Here is a 27978-nt window from a genome sequence, read left to right on the forward strand (position 1 = left end):
GCTTGCCTTAAGATAGTCATTTCCTCCAGACACGGACAAAGGTTTTAGTTCTCTGACCTTTCCTTGCAAATGAGTGTTGCTGGCCCAGCTGCCCCACCTCATGAAGGGCTGGGGCTCAGCTGTGTGCTTGAACTTGCTAGTAAATGCCACTCTGACATGTGCTGTGAATAAATAAAGCCTGTTGAAATATGTTGCAAGGAATATCCTTTTAAGAGTCTAATGAAGTTTAAAAGATGGGTAGTACTTACCATAAGCATGTCATCTCAGTGAAGAAAAACCTCTTTGCAAAATGATTTAGTTGTTAGGTGTTTTTTTTTCTTCTTTGAGTTAGGGGGGAAAAGAGGAAACTAAAACTCCTACTTACAGTAATCTGTTTTTCTCCCTTTTATTTTGTTTTATTTTCTTATATACGGAAGCCATGTAAGCAAAGTTCTTTGCTGGTTCCAGGGATTTGTGTGATATTTTTGCAAGGTGCGGGTTGCAGAATGTCACACATTCATTTTTAAACAGTTTTGCTCTCTGATATGAATGAAGCACAGGGCGGCCAAATGTCAATGGGAGCTTAGCAGCTCACTTTTTCTGCTTCTCTCCATTTCCTTATTATTAGCTGTGTTTGCAAAAGAGGAGCCTCGTTCTTGGCTTTGTTACTGTTTTTGGAGCTGGCACTGTTTCTACTTTCACCAGTGTTTTTGAATCATACAGTCACAGAATGGTTTGGGTTGGAAGGGACCTTAAAGATCATTCAATTCCAACCCCCCTGCCATAGGCAGGGACTCCTCCCACCAGACCAGGTTGCTCAAAGTCCCATCCAACCTAACCTTAAACACTTCCAGGGATGGGACAACACTTTATGGACTGGGCAGACACTTCCAGGGATGGGGCATTTTGAGTTCTCTACAAAATAAGAAGAGGCCCAGTACGCACAGAGGCGTTTCCGGGCATAGCCATTTTTCAAATTACTTCAGCCTTTAACTTGCCCCACTCTTCCTCTGACTGTCGATCCTCAGTGCAGTTTGGGTGTTTGGCAAAATCTAGTACAGACTGCTGCCCTCAGTGCCCTGCTCAGGGACAGGGCAGGACTCCTGCTCCAGCCACCAGGTTGTGCACAGGGTCAGGCCGCACTCTTCACCGGAGCCATCAGAGAAAGTCCCAGGTGTAGGTGGCCCCGTGGGATGGATGTGGACATCCCGTGTACCTCCTAGCGAGCCATTCTGATCACTGCCTTCGCCCAGTGTCCTCTGCTCTTCCTGGAGCAGATGTCGCCTGCTCCAGGGGCTTTCCTTATGCCACCCTCTTCAATGGTGACTTGTGCTCCTACTGCTGGGGTGATGCAGGCTTGTGCACGATAAGCTACTGGGAGGGACAGCTAGGCTCACGGACTGGCATCACCGTTTATTGTACTCCACATCAGTTATATTAAAAAGCTGTGGGGTTTCCTCTCGTGCGGTTTGCCACGTGCCCTGCATGTCTGTCCAAGTGGGGTAATTGTGATTTTTCAAGATATTTTCTCATTGTTTTCTTTCTAATGAGGGAAAACTGACCTTGATTTCTCCCCTCTTCAAAACACCCTAAAGGAAGCTAGCCAAGAAGCAGAAGGAGACTCAGACCAGCACACAGAGGGAGATGGGTCCCGTGGCTACTTCAGACAAGACCTCTGCCAAACTCAGTGCTGTTCACAATGAAGAAGCTTTCTCTTCCAGCTGCCAAGATGTTAATGGATTCAGTAAGTTTAACTTGCTTGCAGTGGATATGTCCCCTTTGGAGAGCTCTAGGTTCTTGAAAGGACCTATTCCTATGGGCACAATGCTGAGGAGCTAGGAATGACAGTGTGAGGGTTCATTGTGAAAGCTCGCTAGAAATCAGTTGTCTGAAATTCTCTCGCACTGCCCCTACCTTAACTCTCAGATGGGTGGAAAGCATTCCTTCTCACTCTAAATCTACTGAGATTAAAGTCTGTTTTAAAAACTATGTCAGACATTCAAAAAGACATGTGATCATTTGTTCTTCAGAAATACAGATACAGTTTTTCCTTTGTGAGTAGAGGAGTCGAATTACATTACTTAGCAGATTTCTAGGGTGGAAGTAATATTTTCTGTATGAAGTTGTTATGAAAGAAAGCATGGTCTCATGGTCAGAGAACTGAAATGGAAAGACAGCATTTCTTCTTTTGCCTGTGTTCTCACTTTATTTTTCACATCACTTCCATAAAAATAATTGTAGTTAATATTTGTAAAACATGCAGACCTCTGTAGCTGGAAGACTTCTGTGGGAAAAACAGCACAAAGTTATAATTTAGCCTTGCTAGATCCAGATTGAGTGCATGGTGGATTGCATGGTGGATTTGTAAACTTTTTGGTATTAAATAAATTTTAACTTAGACACTATGGGAATGTCACTCCTTCTTTTGACACTTAGCCTATAGTTTGAAGAGGGACCAGCTTTAAAACCAAAATATGTGCTAGAACTCTTCTGTCATTTTTAAGCATCTGTAGTGAAGCGTTTTTCCCCTAATTACTAACAAGGATTTGCCTATGATAAAAAAAAGTTTTTTATCATTTAAACCTTGCTTTGCAATCTCAGATTGATTGGGACAGGCTGAGTGAATTTTTCTTTTCCCTCTGTAGGTCATGTCAAATTCCATCTGCATGCATTGCTACTGTCACTCTGTGTAATGTACCTGTGAGATGGATAAATAGGTGTTTGGGACCGTCAAGGCTAGCAGTGAACACTTCTCTCTGATATTAAATTGACTTGAGTCAAGATCTAATTTTCTCAGGTGCTGAGTAGCTATATCTTCTAAAGAAGACAGCACGAGTTGTCAGTGGCTCATATCTTTGAAAGACAGGATAGCAGAGGCCAGCATTGTAACGGGCAGCCTAGAAACAGCAGAGGTAGCTTGTTTGAAATGTATGGGGAAAAAGAAGTTTTTCACACTTCCTTCAGATTTTGGCTTTTTGAAATGTTTTTTTCAACCAGAAAATAAGAGAAGAGTTGAGCCTATACTGTGACCTCATTTTTTTTTCTTGGTATTTTGAGAGTCTAATTAAAACAGCTGAGTCACTTCGTTGAAATGGCAACTCTAGAAAAAAAATTATCTAATTTTGTGTAAAAAAAAAAAAAAAAGTGTACCTTCAGTTGTTTTCTTTTTTTTAAATTCAGAAAGTCCTTTGCTTGTCTGACATCATTGCAGATTTTATCACCACCTCCTTCTGTAACACAAGCCTGTAACACAGTCATGGGCTGATTCTTTTCTTTTTTTCTTCTTTATATCCATGAGAAATAATTACCAATAAGCTTTTATGATTTCTCCACATTTTTTTCCGCCAAGTCCAGGATGCCGAGGTGTTGGAGGTAAGTTCTCTTCGGTGCAGTAGCGTGCACATGCTGATACAGGAATTTCATGGGTTTGGCACTGATGATATAGATAGGAGGAAAAAAAAAAGAGTAACAGCCTTTCTTTAAAAAAAAAAAATTGCCTTAATGGAGTTTAATACCTGAGGGTTTCTATACAGGCCTACTGTAACTTTTGAATAAGGTAATAGGATTACTTTGTAACCTTTCTGCTAACTAATAGAGTTTTACAAGGGGTTATTCATCTTAGCTTTTGAAATCAGCTCTCTCAAATTCCTTCTTAAATTTTCTTTTTCCTCACAACAGGAAATAGTGTTTGTGAATATCTCATGACAGGGAGTCGTCCTCTCCATCTTGACCTCGGCTATGAGAGTCCAAGTTTGCTGTAGCAGTAACATGGAAAAAAAAAACCTTTGCTGTTAGTAAAAATGCGTATTCCTTCACCTACTCTATCTCAGTGCTTTAGAGGGAATGTCTTTCTAAATTTTCAGTGTCAGCTCTTGCAAATAATGCCATCCATAAAGTCAGACTGAAATGGGGTCTGTAGAGGCCAGTGCACTGCAGCAGGAGCACACAGTCCTGTTGGCAATTTGCAGATCTGAATATTGTCACTTGACAGAGATGTCTGCTGTTGTTAAATGTAATTATGTCCTGGGAGATCTGGAGCATCTGGGCAGTCCCAGGCACAAACAGAGGCTGGGTGGAGAATGCATCGAGAGCAGCCCTGAGGAGAAGGACCTGGGGCTGTGGGTTGATCAGAGAGCTGGAGCACCTCTGCTGTGAAGGCAGCCTGAGGGAGTGGGGTTGGGCAGCCTGGAGAGGAGAAGGCTCTGGGGAGGCCTGATAGTGGCCTGCTAAAGGGGGCCTACACGAAAACAGCAGAAGGGCGTTTTACAAGGACATGTAGTGGCAGGACAAGGGGTTATGGTTTTAAACTGGAAGAGGATAGATTTAGATTAGATATAGGGAAGAAATTCTTTACTCTGAGGGCAGCGAGGCCCTGCCCAGGCTGCCCCGAGGAGCTGTGGGTGCCCCATCCCTGGGGGTGCCCAAGGCCAGGCTGGGGGGGCTGGGGCCCTGCCCATGGCAGGGGGTGACATCGGGTGCACTTTAAGGTCCCTTCCCACCCAAACCATTCTGTGAACTGTGCCGGAGCAGCGAGACATCGGGTCTTGCTGAAAAGTGTAACAGAAATAGGCCCTTGTCTTTTCTGGCCCAAAGAGAAGAAGCTCTTTATCCCTCTGTCTGTTCCACACTGACAGCCCTTATGCAGGCAGAATTCTTAGTGGTACCTGTAAGAGTTTTGACTGGAGAGATTTTATGGACTCAGCCTGTGTATCTGCCATGATACAGAATCAGAATAAGTATTTGCTGAAAGATAAATTAGTCCAGCATTATTCCAGCTCATCTAGTTTTACCAAAGGGTCATGTGAAGGTGAATTGTTCATTTTTCTCGAATACTGTGCTGCCTTTTTTTTTTTAATATAGATATATATCCTAAATCCATTACAAATAAGCGATGGTATTTGCAATATTTGAGACTGCTGCTCAGTTTGCAGGAGGGTTTGGAAAGCAGTGTCGTTTTCCTTGGAGTGGCACAGCACAGTCACATGCAGGCACTGACTCAGTGCAGGGTTATTGTGAAACGAGGTGACAAATGGGAGACAAGGTGGACCTAAAATTATCCACCAGCATCTGTGTGCTGACCAGAAGGGTGTGCAAGGGGTTGTTATTGCACATAAATTCTGTGCAATTTGGCAGCCCATCTGTGTGATGGGAGAAGCAGCAGTATATCATCTCAGCAACGATGTGCTAATATGTCCTGCACAGAGGAACTGCTCTTCCAGCTTTGCAATGATAAAATGCCATGGGTAGGGCTGCAGATAACAGAGATCAGGCAGATCCTCTCCAGGGAGAATGCTACATCACCAGCATCACCAGCTTGACATCCTTGGGAGCTTGGTGTCAGGAACTATTTGATTCTGAGGATTTGATCTCTTAAAATGCATCCAGTTTTGCTAAAGACCGGTTACAGGGGTATGTTTAACTTTTGTGACATCTCAGTTTGGGAGAAGACTGCTTTCCAAATAATCTAAAGGAGTGACTTCGATACAGATTGTTAGATAGGTAGCCTTAACATTACTGTCAGGGGCACAGTGTGAAGACAGCATTTAGGAAGCTGTAGGGAACTGAGATCTGCATTAGGGAGCACTATTATATACTTACCAAGTCACTGTGCTCTTACTAGCAAAAACAAGAGGAAGACGTAGGTGAGTGGCACTCAGCTTTTTAATTATCATATTTAATCAAGAACCATCTAAATTCACACCTCTCCATATCCCACATCCTTTTGCAGTGAATCAAATGCAAAGGCCTTAAAGATTTGCTCTAAGTCAAAACAGTTGCATCAAGATCTATTTGTTGTTACTCCATAGATAATTTTTTTCATTATCTGGTAGGAGGCCTGCTAAATGCAGTCCAAGGACCTGTAGTATCATGACCATGAGACATTTTCTTTAGCCAAAAAAATCTAAATAGTAATAAAGCCAAATTTCATCATTTAAAATTTTAAAATAATAGTAAAAAAAAAAAAAAAGGCAAAATCCCTTTTGTGGCTTTTTGTGACAGTTTGGAATGTTTGCAGGGTTGGTTTCTTTACAAACTCTTTAAAAAAAAAGTAGGGAGAATCATTTCCAGAATAGGGAGGAGCTTCCACCATTCTACATGACTAGAGGGAGCTGTATGGGCTCCTGTGCCATTCCAGATTGTGTAGAGGGAATTTTAAATGAAGTCTTAATATCTACCCTGACGTGAAATCGTGTCTGGAAGTGCATGCACTAGTTCTGGTGGGAATGTCTGGTGCGGTGGTGGCCCAGGGTGTGCATCTCGTTACACAAGCCACTACTGATTTTGAAAATGAGCTCTTTGGAAGTCTAAATTTGCCTCTCTGTCTCACAGGTATTGTTCATTTCAGAAACCTCAATTGGTAACAATTTAAATCAAATTCACTGGAGTGAGGCATCTACCTTCAGATTCCCAAGTAATTTGTAATTAGCAATTCCTGGAAAAGCAGGGTTGGCCCCATAAGTTCTTTTTTCTCCCAAACTCCAGAAAATTCCAATACTGCTCTGAGTCCTGACTGTTGTCTTGCTCTGTGACCCAGGGCAACCAAATTACTCTTCATAGGCCTTATCTGCACATCTGCAAAGTGGCCATGTTCCAAGTACGGGAGAGGAGAGGGTCTGATTTAGACTAACAAACACGGAAGAAAGTGAAAGAGGTCCCAAATGAGAGATGTGTTATGGACTGAAGGCAGACTAAGCTATGAGAAATTTGATTATCTTAATGTGTTTTCAAATGCTTTAAGCTTGAAAATATAGCAGGAGAATGCAAAACCAGAGCAAGTTCATTTACTAGATGATTACTAGATGATTAGTGCTTAGGAGGTAATTCTGCAGACCTTATGAAACTTCCTAGAGTAGTGACTCCTTTCATTCACTTCATAGAAGGACTTGAAATTTTTAAGAGGTGTTTTTTTTTTTTTATTTTCTAGAGAGAAAAAAAAAAAAAGCTTCTGAAATTACTTTGATATGTATACTGAGTTTTATCTACTTATTTTGGATTATGGAATAGTTTTTCCTCTGTTATCTATTGTCATCTTTCTGATGTACTGAGATTTGTACTAGCTTGTTTCCCAACATTTTGAGGAGATAAATGTAAGTTTAGGAATAAAAGCAGAATGATAATAGAAGAATATGCATTCAGAAATGATTGATTACCACAAGAATGTATGTGTATGCTATTGCAGATATAAAATAACCTCATAAATTTACTAGCAAGAAAGGAATCTACTGTGAAGATGTGGAGCCCTGCCTCTGTTCCATAAATAGTTGATTAATATGGGAATAATTTTGTCCAGAGAAAGCTAATGCTTTAATGGGAGAAAGTTGGTCTTGCTAAAAGAACCTGTCTCTCAGAGGAAAATATTATAGGATTTGCTATGAAGTGTTCTGGGTTGAAGAACAATTCCCTTGTTATCTTATATGGTTTTAACAAAGAATTTGCTACCCTACCTGTGTATTTTTGCGGTACTAGTGTACATTGTGTTTGAGCAGGCTTATTTTACTGTTATTAATGCATTTGATTCTCTGTAGTTTGTATTTTGGGTGTTCTTTTTAAGGATCTTTCTCCTAGATGTTCCTTTGGTTTAAAAAAAAAAAAAAAAAAGAAAAGAAAAGAAAAGGTGTATATAGGATATAGTCCTATACATGTATCCTGTGTAGGAACACATTGATTTACAATAACTATAATATTATATTTGGGGTCTGGAGTGCTTATATTAAAGAAAATCCATCATTATGACATTGTAATAAATGTAATATGCATGTTGAGATGAAAAATATAATTCATTTTGATAAGTGTTTTATATCCCATATTACTGTGTTCTTTGAGGAACATTCTCCCTGTTCTTTCTCTCTCTTAATATATGTCTAAAGTCTTTTCCTTATGTCTTTCCTACCTAGCATCACCCTCTCCTTGTTCATTTTCTGTCCAAAGCAAAACCCTTCAGAGCAAATCTTTGTTGAATTCCTACTACTCAGGTACTAGTGCCAGACTTTTTTTTCATTTCTAAATTTTCTTTGCTTTTGTACATTTCCCAATATGACCTATAGACTGAATCTTCAGAGTGTTAGATACAGCTAACCTTGTTTTCATTTTTTTGTAATTTTTTTTTCCTATTGATCTTCTGTTGATTTTCAATGATCCGTGTCGTGTGGGTGAACGGAATTCCATCTCAAAGTATCATCAGACACTGTTCCATCGACCACGCTGTTAGGTAAGAAGCCAGGTATGGTGTACTGCACTTCATTGGAGAGAAAACACTCATTGCATCTTGATAACTTAGAGAATGCTACAGAGTGGCTGGGCTCCAAAATCATAATTAATGCTGCAGTCATGTGTTCTGTTAATTGGGAAGCCTTTTGTTTCACTTGTGCTTTCTTGTTGTTATGAATTGATTTTTATTTCATCTTTTAAAGGAAAAAACAGTTCAAAGTATAAGAATTTCTTTGGAGAAATCAGAGGCTGAGTTTGGGCAAGTGGCCACACCTTATTCTGCTTATGCTTAGAATTAAATTTTAAATGTTCAAGAAGTCTGGTATAGATTTGAGAGGATAATAAAAGGCAGGTTCTGAAAGGTGGAGGCTGTGCTGTGGCTGCTGGTAACTTTAGAGGAAGATGTTAGTGTTCAACATCTCTGAAAATTATCTCTTCTTGTCCAGGAGATAAATAAAGCATAGAGCATGGAGCTCTTAGCTTTGGGATTTTTAGAAATAAAATGTTTTTACATTAAGTTAACAGAGAGAGCAAAATTGGCAGAAACTGTAAGCTGATAAAAGAAGTTATTCAGAAACTTATTGGAGGTGTACCCTTGAAAGTGAGTAATAACAACCTACAACTTCAGGCTCTCCCTGGAGGATGCTGCCTGTGTGTGGAATTTGAAGAAGGCAATTCCTCTGCTATGAATCAGAAAGATGATGTGTAGTTGATCAGAATCTAACCAGTGGTATTTATCAGACCTGTCATTTTGGATTATCTACAGTAAATGTTCACTTCCAGACACAGTAATCTACCGTGTCTGCTTTAAACATTACTCTGAGCACACTGAAGGCCCGTAGTTAGACCAGGAAGGAATTACAACCAAGCACTTAAGTGCCTTGGTTTGCAGACTAACAGCCAGGCCAGAGAGGCTCAGAGGGTCTGCACGATACGTGCATTTATCCTGTTGTATATCAACGTGCCCGATGGCAATGAGTGAGCCCTCTTTTGAAGCAGTAGAGAAAAAGAGCCTTCTTTTCTAGAAGGTTTGTTCTTGTTCCCCAGAGACTCAGTGCTGTCAACAGAGAAGTCTAAGGGCAGATTAATCTTTTGGCTATACTTTCAAAGCAGGGCCCAGACCTGCAGTTTGCTGGAAGATGTCAAATTGCTCTCATCCCAGCACTCAGCATCTGTGAAAATGGGGACCCTCATGTGAGGGAGATGTTTTCACCCCTATGCCCTGGTAATGAACCAAATGGCTCAAGGAGAGAGACAGATTCAACTATGCCTCTTACAGGGGGAAAAAAAAAAAAAAATCCCAAAGCTTTCAAACCCCAAAATTTTAGGGGAGGTGGGGGGGTGGGGAATAAGAATTAAAGTAGTCTTATGCTTATGTATTCAAAACTCTTTCAAACTTATCATCTTCTAACCACTACCTCTGAGCTGAGCAAGGATTAATATCCCTGTTTTTACGCACGGGAAGTTAAGCAGAGTGCATTTCCAAGACATGATTTACACAGACTGGTTGCCCCCTCAGTCAGTTGCATCTGACTGTAAAAGCCAAAGGTGCTGTGAAACAGCCCATAGCACTGAAGAAATTTCTATCCTATGACTTGAAGGCAAGTGAAAACTATGACATTCTGGCTTCTCAGACAGATTCACCAGACATTGGGTGATGCTGTATGAGAAAAATAAGTTTAATTTTTTGACGTTTATTAATATTCATTCCTGGGAAAGCAAAAGATTTAAAAAGGGCATCAGTCATCCCACCACCAATATCTGTCTTTGGGCATTACCTGCAGTTCAGTGCTATTTGTTCCATCTGTTATGCCTTCTGCTAATAAATGTTCTGTATCTGCAATAGTAGATGACTCCCTGGGCTTGGCTGTGACATGATTTGTTGATAATAAGATACGGAGGATTTATTTATTTATTTTGCCTCTACCCTATCTTGTGCTTGATTAATACTTTTTTACGTAATGCATGTTTTTAGCTCTGTAATTTTACCTTATAGTTGTAGACATCTCTGGATTTAATGGTTTTCACAAGTATCTTTGCTAGGGAAGCGAATATTTAATACTAAAAAGTGAAGGAGTTAATTTCCCTGGTTTTAATATTTCAGTAAGGCCCATGTTGTACCACTAATGTAAAGTCTGAAGGGGAGATAATACCACAGTGGAGGCTGTTTTGGGAGAAAATGTGCGTGGCCAGTGGCTCTCAAAGATATTCAGCATATGTCGTCAGGGCAGGTTCTTCAGGGGAGCCAGCATGCCTTTCCCTTTATGGTGGTTTTACTCAGGTGGGCAGCTGAGATCCACCACAACCAGTCCCTCACTCCCCCTCCTCAAAGAGAAAGGGGGAGAAAATGCGATGAAAAGGGCCCAAAGGTTGAGATAAGGATGGGGAGATCACTCAATGAGTATCATCATGGGCAAAACAGACTCAGCACAGGGAGATTAAAGAAATTTATTGTTATTGGTCCATCCCCCAGGGGCAAACTGCTCCAGCACAAGCAGATTTTTTCCCCCCTTTCTTAAGTCTGCTCTCACAGAGGCATAAAACAACGTTGCATATTGACTTGGCTCTGGGCAGCTGCTGGGTTCTTCTCACAGAGGCCACTGCTGCAGCCCCCAGCTACCAAAACCTTGCCGCATAAACCCACTACACCCTTGTGTCATTTTCATTTCACTTAATCAAGAATATCCTGATAATAAGAGTCCCTGCCCTGCAGAGAGGATGGACTGCGATGCCTCGTAGTTCCTTGCAGGTGGGTGAAAGCAGAGAAAGGTCACTGTTGTGACATCTAGCACAAAATATGGCTTGTGTTTAGAAAGACAAAAATTTGCTCTGATGTTCACTGTTCTGTAGGATGGGTGGGCTTTTGCCCATGCCCACTCATTCTGCTCTGGATTTATCCACAACCTAATGTTTCAAGAACTTTTAGATATAAAGAAATTGATATTGGTTCATTAGCAAGTCTCACATTACTGACATAAATTGCAAGATGAGTGATTTTTACATATTGAAAACGAGTGGCTTGATTTGTTCAATTGTATCTGTAGCCTTCTGGTCCATGTCAGTCCGTAAGGGGCTGTGGGAGAGGCTTTCACGTCCAGTCACTGTGCTAATGTTGATGTGCAGTGGAGGAGCATGCCACTGAGGGCTGTTGCTTGAGCTGCGTTTCCCTTAGGTTTCTTTCCATCTGCATATGATCCTGTGGCTTGGAAAATTCCTCTTTTGCGGCTTCTGTTTTTCTGTGCTGTTTTGAAGTTGCCAGTAGCTTTTCAGCTACTGTATTGCTCTGTAAGGTAGGCAGATCTGACAGCATCTTTTCACCTACGAGTCAGGTTTGCCTTGGTGAGGTCCCACAAATCTGAACAGCTGCACAGTTGTACAGGTACCCGGTAGTCCCCAGTTTTAGCCCATGTCACCAAAGCATCTTCCTCACATCTAAAAACAGCGTGTTTTTTTTCTATACTAAATAAAAAAAAATCAATAATTTTTATAAGATTAGAATATACTTTTGCTAGTATTTATCAAGTGATTCTCTGAAATCTAGAGAAAATTATTTTCTCCAGCCATGTGGCTTCTTCATAACCTGTGAAATGAATGATTTGTTCTGTCAAGAAGGCTTTTGGTTAAGGAACTTGCCTTTTCTAGCTCAGTTGATCTCATAAGACAGATGATGTTTTGACTTTGGTTTGCATGTGGTATATTATAGCTGGATATTTATCATATAATAAAGCACTCAAAAAGCAAATTAGTTTACCAGATAGCTCCATATCCCTAGTGGTAGGGGAAGAGAGATTAGTTGTCCTGTAGTCGTACTTGGAAGATGTCAAGTAATCAACAGCCATTGCTCTAGTAGAGAGAGATTGGATGTGTGTAATTAAATCCATCACAAATACCGCTCAAAATATAATTTATTTTGTGCAAAGGATGTCTTACTGTGTTACACACTTATCAAGGCTAAGAGAATAAAAATATAAACAGTGGCAATACGCCTGTCATTTCAGTAACAAGTGGAAATTGGGGATATTAAAGTAAAAGTTTTGAAAGAAACTTCCCTACATGCTGAAGATTACACATCAGCATGACGTTGCTTTCAGTTGTTTGAGGCATTAGGTTAGTTTTCTAATCTGAGGGCAAGGCCATAATATGTGTCTAGGTATCTCTTGGGGTACCAAAAATAGGTTTATGAAAGGAGAATGCCTGTAAAAGGATCCAGAGCTTCAGCCCCAGAGGTGACTCCCAACAGCCTTACTGGGTCTGGCTGTACGCAGCCACTTGCAGGCTGCGACTCTGAATTTCTCAGCTGCTCTTCACTTTATTGCTGACATCTACAGAAAAATGTATCATTTTTTGCCATGGAGGGAGATATTTATTATATTTGTCTGGGCAGCAACAAAAGTATATAATAGAAGGTGGTGTAGTAGCAGACAGGCAATAATATCTCACCCTCAGGGCTCCTTGCCAAATGGGGGAAGATGCCACCTTGCCGGCCTCTGCTGGGGCTTTTCTCAGCACACAGCACTCCTTTGTGTTTCTCTTGGCAGAGCAGAACCTCACGGGTGACTTCAGCAAGTTTATGGTTATTTCTCCAGCAAAGGAGAGAGTCACAGAAGTACCATTTCTTGTAAGCAAGGAGAGCTTGTGAATATTAAAAGTGTAGTCAGTGTTGTTAAATTTGATTATCTGCAGTTACACCTCTAACAGATAAGTTGAGATGCCTGAAGAGTTTCACCATCAAGAAGTTATATGGGAGCCAGTGAATTGTTGATTTAATGTCTTTTGCAAAATTTCAGGGTGTTCTGTGAACTAATAGGTTGGTAATGAAAGTGTCAGCTTCAAGAAGACAAAATATCTGCATTGGCAACGGGCATCTTAGTGTGGGGATACAGCATGTTGCACTAAGAAGGGTTAACAAACAAGCTAACAAAATATTTTCCTGTTGCAGCTGCTAATATTAGAAAAAAAGCCTGTTACAAACAGTGTGTTTCCAGCAACATGCAGAATAAACTGCTTTGTTTACATCTGCACAAAAAGAACTTGGCAAAATCAGAGATGGGTCTGGGAAGGAACTGGAGCCCTGAACGCTCTGCCCTAATGAGACTTCAGAAGCTCTCAATCAAATTACTTTATCAAAGAGAAACCGGAGAAGTGATTTGATCAGTGCCTGCATAGGTCAAGTTTTCAAATACTCAGAGGGCTCTTTAATCTAACAGGAGGTATAATAAGATTCAGTGTCTGGAAACTGAAGCTAAATAAAATCAAATTGCAATTAAGAAATGTTTAGGCAACAGGGGTAATTAACCATTGCCACAACTTTTAGGGTCAGGATGGAATCACCATCTCTTGCAATCTTTGGGTTTGGATTATTTCTCGATGCTGTAGCCCATCTTCGGTGTGCAGTCAGGTGTGGTTTGTGTTCCTATCAACAGAATGAGGACGTATTGCTAGAAATAAGATGGACACATGAAATATAATCCAAAAAAAACCTGATGCATGACTCTGTGTTTACTAGTTTATGAGTATTTCAATTTCAGTTAATTATTTCAAGCATCTTTTCAAAAAAAAAAAAAAACTTTTTTCTTGATTTGTTTTTCTCATTGAAAACTCACTAAAGGCACAAGCGCTCTGGAGGCACCAGCAGAACTTCAGCGGAAGGGCAGTTGGTCCTACAACCTCCTCCCTGTTGGCAGAAGATTAGGGTGGATGTGGGAAGGGGACAGACTGGAGGGACTCTGGAAGAGTGCTGTGACTTCCCGTCAGTGCAACAACTACAGCAGAATCTGAGGGGTTGAGGGGCTGGTGTTTTTGTTGGCTTTTCCAGCAGTAGCAGTGCCAGAAGGCACGAGATGCCTTTTATTGCTGCAGCCTGCAGGAAAGGCATAGCCTGGTTGTAAGCATTTGAAGACTCCCGGTTGATTGTCCTGGTGAGAGATGGGTTTGCTGCTACCTCCCCTCCTGCCCTGCGTTTTGAATTGTTCACAAATTGCTGTAAACAGCACATCTTGAGAGAAGGTGTAGGGCCTTGCTTGAGCGCCTCATTAACCATGCTTAGGTTCAGACTCGTGGTGTGATTAGACCGGGAAGGAACAATATGTTTCTTGGATCAGGCTTTATTAGCAGAACATATGAACACTAGAGTCGCTTCATACATTGTAATTTATCTCCATAAAAGCTCCTCCAATATTTTCCTTGTCTAGGTAAGATGCTCATGGAAAGAACCAACAGCCCTCCTGAGTTGGTGCAAATTTCTGTGCCGATTTTCTGTGGTTTTCTTTTGGGTCGTATAGTGCACAGAGGGCATTCAAGATGCTTTTGTTACAGAAATCCATCAGAGGTGATGTTCCCAGTGTCAGCTCCGTGTGCTCTAGGCTTGAGAGCAGGATGACCCAGATTGCGTGACTTGGGTTTGTCTTAGGAGAAACACTTGGCTGGGTGAAAGGTGATGCTGCAGACCACACCACAAGAGCTGTTACGACAATCAGTGGATTTTGTAATATTTCTGTCTGACCCAAGAGACCAGAATCCCAGTTGTTGCTGTAAACTTAGAGGCCAGAGTCAGACCCTTCATTGCTGCTGGGCATCTTCTACTTCCAGATTCAGAACATGGGTGCCTAGTTTAAGGAAGTTACTCTGGAAAGGGGGCTGCTTTTCTGGCTTTCACCTCTTCCAAGCATACTGTTGGGAGAAGAGAGCCAAATATACCAGAATTAAAGGATCTGAAGAAGACAAATGAATAATATCCCACGAAGGAGCTGACTGATCTGAGCTCCATTTCACAAGTAGCCTGTGCTCTGCGTGTGCCCTGACTGTATTAGCACTAGAACCGCACATTAGTTTTAAGACTCCCTCTCGAGTAGGGATATTGTAATGTTTTTTAATTGGGGCTGATAAAAATGTGGCATTACATGTAGGTTCTTCAGAGAAGCCAGTTGTGAAATTGGGTTTGTATTAAACCTAATGATGGAAAATTAAGCATAGTACGTCTGTCGGAAATGGTCCGCAGTAAAAATCTTTTCCTCTCCATTACAGAAGGTTAATAGGGAATAGGGGAGGAAAGATGCACGGGGAAAGCGAATCCAACTAGGGGAATTAATAAGCCTTGAAATTCCCTCTGTTCAGAGTTCTCACACTGTCATTAGTTGGAGCATTAGGGATGATTATACAAATGCTTTGGATGTTACTCTTCCTTAAATCCCAAATTTATTCACATTTTGTATGTGAGGGTTGCTTCGCTAGAACCATAGCTCTATAAATCTTGGAGCGTCCAAGGAATGTGACTATGTTTATGAGAAACTGAGCTTCCGAAATCCTTAAATCCAGTAGCCTGATCTTCAGAGCAGGTGGTCAATTTGATGGCAATTTGTTTCAGAAGAAGCAGGATATGTTCAGCATCCCTGATCATTCAGCCACCAGTCTCGTTTATCTCACAGCTTGCCCTGTGGCCGTGTGTCCACTGCTGTCATTCCTTTCTCCTTCTCGTAGTCCTATAACTTCAAAACAGAGCATATGCCTGTCTTGGTATCTTCCCTCCAATATAACAGTAAGCCAGCTAAAGCATTATTTGTCATGTTTTGTCATGTCATTGTTTTGCCATCTGCTGAAAAGGCGCTCTAATGCCCTAATCTATCTGCTCCTGCCCAATTTTGCAATGAGGGACAGAGCAGAGATCCTGACTGCTTGTGATCGAATCTTCATGGTGATTTCTCAAGGATAGTAATGTTTACAATAGCACACTGGCCATATTTTTGTCTCTAAAAATCACCCTGAAATTGCAACTTGATTTATTCATTCTTTATCCCTTCTAAAGCATGACTGTAGTATTGCTGACAAGGGATAGTGTTCAGGCTCCTTTTCAGTAAGCTTTCTGTACGAAATGAGCCTTGTGTATGTGATTGTCATCTTTTTTTTTTTTTTTTTTTAGCGGTTAGAGGAAGATATATTTTCTCCTTGCTAACAGGCTGGCTTTGGCTGAGACCTGAAAGAATTGATGCAGGATGTTAAGGCCAAAGAACCCAAGCGCATCAGGAAGCACTTCTGTGCTGCGTGGGTAACAGAGCACTGGCAGAGGTTGCCCTGAGAAGTTGTGGGGTCTCCTCCTTGGAGATCTTCACAAGCTGCTTGGGCTGGGCCCTGGACACCCCTCTACAGGTGTCCCTGCTTGGGCGGAGGGGTGGACCAGATGAACCCCAGAGGTCCCTTCCAACCTCAACTGTCTATGGTTCTATGATCTTTAGATACCTGTAATCATAGGGGAAAAAAAACAACAGTTTATTTGGCCAACTATAAATCTGGTCAATTCTAGTAGGTAAAAACTTAAATTTTTCAGCTACTCTCAGTTTCTTTTGTTAAAAATAAATATTTTGGTAGTCAATTGTTTGGCTATTCATGTTATTTGCTGTTAGTTCAACAGGAGGATCTTGCTATGTATTTGCAGTTTTGCAGGGAGTATAAGAGGTTACAATTCCATCTATGTAGTGATAGAGATTTCTAAAATATTTATATCAAAAAGGAATGCTTTATGTTTTTATACATCTGAATTTTAAGATTGTGCATGCAAGGAAACTATTTTTGTGTTCTTTTATTCTTTCTCATAACATCACATCTTTGCAATTGGCATAAATTTTAGAGTTGAATTTGCAGAGCAGTTTAATTTGCTTCTAACGTCCTTTGTGGTTTATTTGAAATGCTAATAATTTGTTTGCTATTAACTTGGACCCCTTTCACTTATCTCATATTGTACACCTCAAATCTTGCTTGAATATCTTGCTCATCTGTATGTATCTTTTGGTCCTGTTCTTTGCAGGTCTGTGAAGAAAGGTATGTAACTTGAGTGGAGTCGTTACGCAGCACTCACAAACTCGCTATTTCACTATACATGCTATATACTCGTTGTGCCTGACAAGCTGTTTATTCCCTTCCCATCTCTGAGTTTGTCTCCTTGACTTAAAAAATATTTGAATGTGAGTTAGTGTTTCTGGGCAGCTGTAGGCAAGTGTGTGTTTCTTACTTATTTCTTTACTTTCTTTTGCCTGCACCAACCTATGGGGTGGTGGAGAAACAAAGAAGTGGAGAAGGAATGAGAGTGGAACTCACAGATAGGTGAAAGCTTGTTTTGCCTCCCTGTCTTTAAAACAGACAGTAGCCATGGAGAGATGACCCAGCCAACCCTGACTATCCAGACCCACCCGTACCGGAGCTGCGAGCCGGTGGAAATGTCCTACCCCCGGGGGCAGTTCCAGCCAGCCATCCGAGTGGCCGACTTGCTGCAGCACATCACCCAGATGAAGCGAGGACAGGGCTATGGATTTAAAGAGGAGTATGAGGTGAGAGGAACCTTCACTCACGTGAATAAGTAGAGGAGTGGCAGTCCTAAGGGACAGATGCTTGGGAGGGGAGGATGACCATTGTGAAAAGCGTCTTTGCCTTAATTCACTCACCCTCTTAATCCTTTCCTTCCTCCATCTTATTTCTGTTTATAAGGCTAGGATTTTACAGCACTAGCAATCTTTGGTGGCTCTCTGGTCCAGAGGAAATGTGTTTAATACAGTGGTAAGAGAATTACATTGTGTTCGTGTGCACCCTCTCCAATAAAGAGTGGATAGTAAATATTTAATAGTTGCTGAACTCCATGAAGGATTTGGAGTCCCATAGTCCTTAATTTATTGGTGTGCTTTAGTTGACGATAGGGCAAAGCAAGGTTTATGAAAAGGAAGGGTTTTTGCTTTTTTTTTGGAGCCCCAAATACTCTGTAGCAATTGATCAAGTTAAATCACAGCTTAATGACCTGCACACAGAACTGTAAAGGCAAAGGCAGCAGCCTTGTGTAGCTTAAATGAAGATGGAGTTTTCCAGTATGCTCAAACCTCTGGCTCAGAATATGTTCAGCAGACCTACTCTTGCAACTCTGTGTGAAGAGAGGGGCAAGGAGTAAGCTGAAAATATGAAAGCAGCCCTTCCACCCTGCGGTCAAATAGCCGGAGTGACCAGGAATTTAATCCAAATGCCAGGAAGAAGTGTGGCACTGGGGAGGAGTTGGAAGACAAATATACATTCAGAGGAGAGAGAACAGAAGAGGGAAATAGCATCAAACATATGTGAGACTTTGCTGTAGCAAGCGATAATTATAATGAATGTAGTAAGCTTGTGGGAAGGCAATAAGTAATTAATATGCATAGTGGCATTAAAACTACTTAAAAATAACATAACAGCTGTGAAAAATAAGTTACTTAATGAAAACAGCTCACTTTTCCACCCTGCAAGTCGGAGTCCATGGGGTTTATATCATTGATGCTGGGGTTTGCTGTAATTGAGAGGCAATCTTTTTCTGGTTGTCACCAGGGAGTATTTTTTTAATCAGACAGCATCAAAGACTGTCACAACAAATGTTCCTGGTAACTGTATGTTAACCAGGGCTAGTCACTCATGCCCCACAATCAGGGACACTAATTGAAGTATCGATACAAAGAGCTTGGTTTAATACGGAAAAAGGGTATTAATTCTCTAAGGAGATTTACTTAGCCCCCCTTGGCCTCCAGTTCCATGAGTAGTACCCAAAGCTGAATTCAGCTCAATTACAGATGCCCTAAGATCTAGTTCTTGATGTTCAAGAAGAAAACAGGTGCTGGCATATATGTAATTTTCTGGCACTGGCATTGGTAATTATCAAAATAACACATTAGCATGAAAAATGTCAATGCAACTTTCAGCTCCACAAGTTCTGCGTTTCCCAGAAAGTGCTATCTACATACGTATATAATGATGATGACATTATATACATTTGCATAATTTCTTTCTTTACAAGAAATAGCCTGGAGAATGCCACAAGCTCTTAAATCACTTTTGCTGTTCTACCCTTCAATCAGAGACAATTGCCCTAAGTGGCAGTCCTTTTAGATGGTGGAATTTGGATTTCAGAGCATGGGCTGCAGGTAGCACTTTGGCTCCAAGCAGCTTTCAGCCACCACCAGCAATACTGCAAATTGCAGGGAGGATGTTGAGGAGTGTTGTAAATCCTGGAAGGTAGGAAGGGTGGTTTTAAGTTGGCTGAAATCTTGAGGAATGCAAAGCTGGAAAGCCTGTTTTGCAAAACGTTTTGCAAAATGGTTGATAAAAGCTTAAAAAGAAAAGACCTGAAATTTTATTTTTGTGTCTCTTAAAATCTGTTTTCATACACTAATATTAGTGTCATCTGTCTGTATGTTTTTTCTTCTAAGACGCTGATTTTCTGTTTACTTTGCAGATTGATAGCATAAATGAGAGCCTACTTAGTGACATGTTAGCAAACAATTTTACTCTCATGAAAAATCACTTTGAACAGAATGTATCAGTCATACATGACAATCTCTTATCTCTGTACATTCCCATTTCCACTGAGAAACCAGGGAATTGCATTCAAGATTTGTTTTGTACCCCTTCAACTGCAGAGCACTAGAGCACAGGTAATGTGTTTTACTGGGGGCATCTTGGAAAATTTTTCGTGTGCCTGCATCTTACATCTAACTCCACACCAGGATGTGGTTGCGTAAGTGGTGCCACTGCTTCTGTGAACGGGCTGATAACTGTGTGTGTGAACACGGGAACCTGTCAGCACTTGCAGCATGTGCATTATTTGGGGTCTGCCTGCTGCACCTGAGGCCAGAGTGACTGCTATTTGTTTTAGCAATAAAATGTGTGCACCCCAAGAGAAAAATATATCACTGACACTGGATGTAGATGGCACTGTTTGGGATTAGGCACGGCTATAAACATTTACACGGGACTTGTTTAACTGTCACCTGTTCCTTTTTCAGAGCATATCAGCCCTGATTTGTTGTGAGCTGCTAGGCTGGTCCCATAGCCATACTGCGAGCACCAATTACTGGCTGCAGAGATAATAAGCTTAAGTATCCAAACTCATTTTCAAATATGATTTAGGATGTCACTAACGTACATTTCTCTTGCTGCATTACTGAGACTGTTGGTTATTTTGGATTTTGTGGCTCCTTCCTCAGGCATCTTGCTACTGCCAGGCTTCAGTGCATTGGTCACCTCTGGATTTTAACCCGCTCATTTCTGGCTGGCTACACAGCCTTTATCTGGTCAAAAGAGTAGGTCCAGGAGCTCAGGCTATGATATGATATTACAAAACGTTTGGCAGTAGGGTTGTCACTATATATGCTGTCCTTGGATTGTGTTGGCTTAATGCTTTTTATGTCCTTGCTCTGTACCAGACTGGGGAGCTGAACTGGCTGAAAGATTTCTCTTCAGGGCTTTTTGGGGTATTTTTTTTCCTCTTTTTTAGCCAAAGCAGTTTCTCATCCTGGGTCACAGCAGAGTCATTGGAAGAGTTTTGCCACCAGTGTTAAGAAGCTGGAGGCTGCAGGAAGATGCTCAGGACTTTGTGGCGAGCTGTGAGATGAGCAGCAAGGCTTTTAATTGATAGTGTTGCCTTTGGCAAGAATACAGCAGCATTGGGGCGCATCAGAGCAAATGAATGATTCAGGTTTTCCTACTTAAATGAAAAACAAACTGCAAATTAGCTAAATGCATCCATTGGAAATGTATATTGGCTTGCACTAAGTCTCAATTGAATGTGAACTCTTCGGTTATGTTTGGGCCATGGTGCTTGGAAATTTTAATCAAGATAAAGAGACTTGCAGAGATATGGCCCTGCAATTTCAGATAAAAATTAGATCATTTTAATTTTAAAAGCTTCATTATAGGATAAATTCCACTACTGGGATGATATTTCAGCATGAATTTTTCCAAACTTCTCTAGAAGAAGAAAAGAAAGAAAAGCTTAAAAATTAAATTCAGATTTTTAACACCAGAATTTTACAGCTAACAAGTTGAACAAAGAAGCATTTGGAGTGTTTCTTGTAGAAGCATCACACGTGGGTCAAATACTGATAGCCAAGAGATCTATCTGTCCTGGTTTGCTATTAACAATACTGCAGAAAGAAACAGAAATATTCCTTTTTGAAATCATGGAAATAAGTATTGTACAAACCTAAACTCAAGAAAAAAAAAAAACAAAAAATATTAGGAATGCTTCTCTTTTTCTGGATGCAACTTATATTAATTATAATTGATACTTTTGCCTTTGTATGTCTAATGCGGTTTCAATTCTCAGTTTTTAGTGGTATCACAACAAAATTGCCAGTGCTGTACCACCTGGCTATGTGCAGTTACTCCGATTTGTTTTATAGAAGCAGGGGTATGGGTGCACTCTGCAAAGGCAGTTCGTGTTCCTCACCAGCCAGATCTCCCCCTTTCATTTCTTCAGGGAAGGATAGTTTCATAAAACGCAGAGAATTCTCTGGTTTCGAGTGAGATGAAAAATCCTATGTTCTGAAATCTTTGGAGACTATCTCAAGCAAATATAAAAACATGAATTTCAATGGAGACTTTCATGTTCAAATCACCTGAAAGGACAAGGTTAGCTTAGAAGGGATTTATTGGACCTAAACATATTTTATTTGACCAAGACAGCCTACCCCCCCGTAGACGTGATGAGGGAGAAATTTACTTATTTATTTTCCCTTTTCAGATGGCTGTGATTACGTGTTTAATGACTGTTGCCATTCTCTGGTCAATCTGCTGTGATTTGATATTAGTAGAAAAATAAGGCACCTTTTTCCTTAGTCTTTGAAGATGAAAATGAACCTTCCTCACCTCTTTTCTTTTACTCAGGGATTTTTTTTATTTTTTTATTTTTGTCATTGTGTGTAGGTTTTTGTGGGTTTTGTTTTGCTTTTTGTTTGGGTTTGTTGTTTTTTTTTGTGCTCAGGAGATGAGCTGCTATTTGGAAACAGCTGTCTGTAAAGGAAATATATGTGTGATCAAAGCCCTCACCAATTACAGTTATTACTCCTTCTCCTGGGCTTTTGAATAGGAACTCGCTGTCCCTGTCTTTTGTCAGCAAGGCTCGTGGCAGTGCTGCACTGCCTGACATTTTCTGTCCTGGAACCCCTTTGGGGGAAATTCACAACGATCTGGTCTGCCAGGGGGTTGCTCATATTAAGTTTAATTGCAATGCCGGTGTTGTAGATCCTAATAATTGTGTCTCTCTGCTATTGCATTCAGGCACCATAATAGACCTGGATCGCTTGTGAAGATGAATATAAATTCATTTTCCAGTACAGCTGTGTCAAACTACCTGCTGCTAGCTAAGGCAGATATGATTCCCCAATGAGAGCAGTATAAAAACTCCACAATTCCCCGGGGACCATAAATAATGCAATTTGTAACGTTGTTGTTTTTGGTAATATCGGCTCGTGTTAGGGAGTAGATCTTGAAGGAGGCAGATCTATGGAGAAAACTCAGTGGAAGCCGTTCTTTTCCCACCTGTGTGTTCAGCACTAATGATGGCTGGGCTGGGTGCAGCTGCTGCCAATTGTCTGCAGCTCGGTGGTGGCTTTCTGTTCGCGTCGTGGTGCCAGCCGTGCCCAGCCGGCCGGTGCCGCTGCGGTTCCAGCCGAGCCCTGCTGTGACAGCTGCTTTCAGCTGCTGCTGCTGGCATCCCCGGTGGTCCTGAGACACGGAGAGAGGTCGTCCTGCTTGTGGGTGGATAGTCCAGGCCATCTTCCAAGGAAGGCAGGACCGTCCTCCAGGCAGACCCCGGCACAGCTGCCGTTTTCCTGGCTCTGCCTCTCCAGTCCTTCCTGGGCTTGTGTCAAGGGGAAGGTGGCTCGTTCACTTGTGTTCAGAATAGCTGCAGGACCAAGCTGTGTGGTAAAGCAGCGCTGTCTGCTGCTGGTTTCCTTAACCCATCCTTTCTCAAGCAAAAGGGCAAATTTGGGGAAAATGATGATTTATTTCCATAGTTCATGAGTATGTTTTACCTCCTTTTGCCTCCTGTCTTTAGACATAATCTAAAACCCTGAAACCCTGAGCTTTTTTTTTTTTCTTTTTTTTTTCCTCAGAGAAAACCAGCTAGTGATTTGTATTACATCACTCCATCGCTAACATAGAAATAGTTTAAACCACTGTACGTGCTCAACTGAGAGCCTGAGCCCCGTGTTCCTGCCATCTGGGTTTTCTTAGCAGTGTACATATGTGAAATCTCCACAAACCCCGTTCTGCGGGAGAAATGAGGTTAACCTGTGTCTGTGCAGCCAGAAACAAATTCTCCTGATCCTTTTAGATCTGAACTTGCAGGAGGAAAATGGTTCTCAGCTAGCAAAAGCCAAGAGATGCAAATGGTCTGCACCAAGCTCTGCTTTTTGCGATAGTAGATGTGCCCTTTCCTCGAGAACAGCTGTTTGCTTAGTTGACTACTGAATTATGCAGTGCCTTTATTTTTGCCCTCGTCTGTCATCTTAATCCACCTGAAGGCATTGGCCAGATTTTTATAAACACTCCACTATTGTTTATTTTGCAGGCACTACCCGAGGGGCAGACGGCATCCTGGGACACAGCCAAGGAAGACGAAAACCGCAATAAGAACAGATACGGAAATATAATCTCCTGTAGGTGTTAATGCACATTGCACCGAGCTTTCTCTATGGTTTTATAAGCATCTTGTGGAAGCAGGGTGTGCTTGAGAACCTCGCTAAAAGCTGGTTTACATTGCTGAGCATTCAGTAGTTCAATTGGATTGTTACATGCTATGTTTATTTCTAGGATTATTTTTTTTTTGGTTTATGGTTTTTTATTGGTCTATGTAAACTCAATGCATGATTTTACCCTTTTTAATACTTGTAAAATCTACCTTACTTTGTATTTGATGTCTGTAATTTAAGGACTAAATCCGTTTGTCAGATTTTCACAGTGGATGATGATACCCATTTTCTATGGATTTTTATTACTAAACCCAGATCTTTCAGTGCCACAAGTGGGAGTGAAAAAAGAGACGTGGATATGTCAGGTTTTTAGATATGAAAGATACAGATAGATACCAGGTTTTCTCCTTCTTTGTGGTCAGTAACCAGTGGAGCAGTTGCTACTTATCTACATGTATACCTGGTTTGATGACTAGTACAAGCTTAGCTTCTGCTCCAGAATCACAGTAAGACAGTTGAAAATGCACTGAAAGCTTCTTAATTTTACTTCTTTCAGTAACCAATTAGTGTTACTAATTGTGGTTAACCAATAGTGGTGTTATAGGGATATTAACACTTGCAGAACTACAGGGCATGGAAGACTCCTGAGGTCAGTTTTAGTCTCCAAGTCAGGACTAGCTCCACCTCTGTCATTTTTATCAGATCTTTGTGACACCTTTTCCTAAAGATCTCCAAATTTAAACTTTCCAAAAACTCTCCAGGCAGCTTACCCCAGTGTTTCATTATTTGCTGTAATGACTGGGACATATGAAAAGAGGTGTGATAATTCATTCTTTTTAAGGGTTGCTGAGCAGCATCAAATTGGAGAAGCCAGGCCTGAGACCATCAGAACAAGAAATAGGGATATAAATGGTTATGCCATAGATTTATGTGACCAGATAATTCTGTGGAACACTACAAAAGCAAAATTAAGTCACATGGAGTGACATATTTAGTAGTATATTTTTTCTCAGGTTAAATGCATACTTCTTATAGGACAAACAGACTTTACTAAAGAAGTGGAAAACAAACAAACAACAAAAAAAAACTTTGTCACAAATCTCTCTCACATACCTTAAGTTTCCTCTCATTCCTTTAAGACTTGAAAGAAGTGATTCATGTAACAGTTTTGGGGTAATGGCATAGAACAGATCAGGAACCCTATGGCAAAGGTGAAGTCTGGAAATGAAGATCTGAAGTTTGTGAGCCCTGATCTGATCCCATTTCTGCTTGCTGCCTTTCTGCCTTGGTTGTGAGCAGGTCACCAGTTCCCATAATTTTTTATTTCTCCATGTGGAAAATGGAAGTGGTACCACTAGAATATTACAGATAGTGTGGAAATCATCCCCCTTATCTACAGGTGCCAAAAAAGCACAGCCTTGCTGTAAGCTTCCCGTGTTGCTAGTGGGAGGGAGATACCTCCAGACAGAGGTTCAATTTGCATGTCTAGACAATTAGCTTAGATCAAATTATTCTGAGAGATGAATCATCCAGCTTTAACAACTGCACATTTGTTGGAAGGTGGAAGTGCCATAGTATGATATAAGGAGAGAAACATGAAAGACTGTGTGCCTCTGCGGGATTTTGAGGAAGAGGTTGACATAATGTCAAAGTGCAGGTGAAAAGAGGCAAGAGCCACCATTGAATTTATGCTGAAGGTGGTCACAAGGAAAACACTGAACTCCAAGTGAAACGTGAGAAGAAATTAAGGAAGCAAAATCAAGGAAGATAAATGGGTTATTATCTAAAGGGAAGGTGTTCACGAAGATTAATTGTTGTCTAACAAAGAATGATGTTAGCCTTTTGCTATAAATATAAATACAGTAGGAATATAGATAAGAGGTGATGCGCTTGAATAAGGAAATGCAAAATGTAATCAAAGCTAAGAAAAGTATCTGCAAGGTACAAAACAGAAGAGCACAGGTTTGAGGGCTTGTTGGGGAAAAAAATCAGATGGAGGTTGAGAGGATGGAGAGGCATAGTAAGGAAAGCAAAGGTCATGAAAGAGAGCAGGGGTGCAGAAGGGTTGAAGGTAGACAACAAGGCTGGGATGGTTTCCTTCACTTCAAATAAATATGAAATAAAGACTTTGAGAAGGAGACAATAACTTATAAAAGATGGCACAGAGGATTTAGTAGCATGCCATAAAGAGCGATGAAGTAAAATGGATTGAGGGATCTGCTTCTCTTTGAAGGTGCTGGGGAGAAGGAAGAGAGGATGCCCAAGGAAGGGGCATAACGTTCATCAGATGTTCTGTAAAACCAGTGCGAAATTATCGTTGATGTCTTTGGCTAAGCCTTGAGCCAGACCATACTGGTGGGTAGCATTGGGCAACTTCCCTGAGTAAAGGCAGTGACAGGATCCAGAATAGAGAATTGACAGAAGAGCTGAAAATAGCAGGAGAGCAGTTCCCTCTGGGCAGATCATGAAAATGAATTGTGCTTGGTGGGTACAGACTGTGCAAACGCCTGAGCAGAGGAGAGGAGGCGGAAAACAATTACACCCTTAGCTGCTTTGTTGTGCTAGAGCTGCAATTGGTGGTAAAACCCAGAGTACGCGCTGATTGCTCTTACTGGTGCGTTTGGTAAAATGTTGCAGATGTCAATTAACATTATTTGTTTAACCACAGTTGCCATGTCATTAGTCCTGAAACAACACAGTCCATGCTTTCTGGGGACTAAATTGAATAGTCAGGTTTTGATCTAACTTCTGTAACTGCTTCAGAGGCTTCTGTTAAAATGTGGGTTTATAAGCTCTAGCAACAAGTAGCATTGCTCAGTGATTCACAGCAGATTAGATCTTGTCTTTCTGGCCTCCTGGGTAGTAGTACACTTACAGGACCATTTTACTCAGCTTACCACTTTCCCAGTGGTATTTCCCTATATTAACACTACGCCTCTGTGAAAACCTAGATCAGCCCCAACATCTGCTCTTCTTAGATTTGCAAACCAAAACTGGAGGTGTATCAGTTCACTGGGAGGAGATGCAGGAGAACCCTCAGCTTTTCCATTCTTTAAACCCAGACTTTTCAGGGCTCCTTTCCGTCTGGAACTTTTGGCATGATTTTAGAGAAAAGATAAAGCCAGAGAATGGATTTGGTGTCTGTATGACCACAGAGATCCATTGCTGATGGTGAAAAGATGGTTTCTCTTTGCTAACTGTGATTTCATGGATCCACGATGCTTTAGGGAGCTGCTCTACTTGAAGTTTTTGATATGTCAACAGGGTCCATGATCTATGCGCTGGTGCTTTAGTTGTAAATACTGGTGAGTTTGACTTTGCAGACCAGCTTAGGGTGCAATTGCAGGTAGTAGATGCATCTATGTACTGAATCTACATTACTTAAATTTGCTTTAGAGCAATTTTAATTGATATTGAGGCTTTCAAAGTGTATCAGCAGTTGATGGTTAGGGGACAGGTTGTACTTGCAAGTTGAGCTGGACCTATTACGTAGAAAAGGAAACATCCAAAAGCTATATGGGATCTTTACTTCTATTCTATTTCTCCTCATTCCCAAAGTTAAAGTAAAAATGCTCAGGTGAGAGCTAAGAAAATAGAGATGTAGGGTTGTGTTTCACTTACAGGAGAGCACCATCTTTCCCTTTTGTTTTATCCCTTTTCTGAGCATATAATTACAGGAGGAGCATAGTACTCACAGGGATGCTCATACCAGTGCTTCTTTAGACAATTCTCCCATCTGCAGTAGAGCTCCACCATCTTCCCACTTAGGCGATGATTTTAACATTTTGTGACGGTCCATTAAAAACTATAGTGTTGGTGACAAAAGACAGTAGAGAAAACGGCTTCATTTTGTTTGTGCTCTGACTGCTGTATGCTTTGGACTTGAAGACTGCAAATTAACCCAGATTTTGTGGTGTAACTGACAGACACTAGAGAAGGATTAACAGAGCTCCCAGCTGAAACACAGGTAGAGTGGACTTCTTGTCCATGAACAAGGATAATGCATAAATAACAATAGCAACAAATGTCAGTTGTGGAATTAGAATGTAAATCTCTTATCTTCCAAGCATTTTTATCTCATGGTTTCTTCTGTAGTGCCTAAGCTCTTGCTTGTCTGTGCAGTGTCCATGGTATGTGGTCCTGGGAGCGTGGCAGGTTTCACACCTTGCTGTTATCCTGTTCCCAAGGCACAGTGTGGGATGGCTGGGGATGGGATTGGAGGACTGTGTTGATTCATTGCAAAAGATGTCTGCATTTCTCCATCAACTATGTGGGGAACCATGACAGACAATTTAGACTTGCTGCATAATATTTA

General features: G+C 41.1%; 1 protein-coding gene across 12 annotated transcripts in view; it reads left to right on the forward strand.

The window, feature by feature from the left end:
* The window catches only part of PTPRT (protein tyrosine phosphatase receptor type T), a 564167-nt gene that overhangs the window by 503866 nt on the left and 32323 nt on the right, over positions 1–27978 (forward strand). For 7 of the 12 annotated variants that reach the window (XM_068700265.1, XM_068700263.1, XM_068700264.1 and 4 more), the window contains 5 exons: positions 1575–1723; positions 7875–7952; positions 8153–8200; positions 17317–17504; positions 23543–23630. In XM_068700265.1, the coding sequence (XP_068556366.1) occupies positions 1575–1723; positions 7875–7952; positions 8153–8200; positions 17317–17504; positions 23543–23630 (551 nt within the window). The remainder of the gene's footprint in view (positions 1–1574; positions 1724–7874; positions 7953–8152; positions 8201–17316; positions 17505–23542; positions 23631–27978) is intronic. The other 5 variants (XM_068700261.1, XM_068700266.1, XM_068700256.1 and 2 more) reach the window with 4 other exon arrangements.

Source organism: Anas acuta, chromosome 16, assembly GCF_963932015.1.
Source record: "Anas acuta chromosome 16, bAnaAcu1.1, whole genome shotgun sequence".
NCBI lineage: Eukaryota > Metazoa > Chordata > Aves > Anseriformes > Anatidae > Anas > Anas acuta.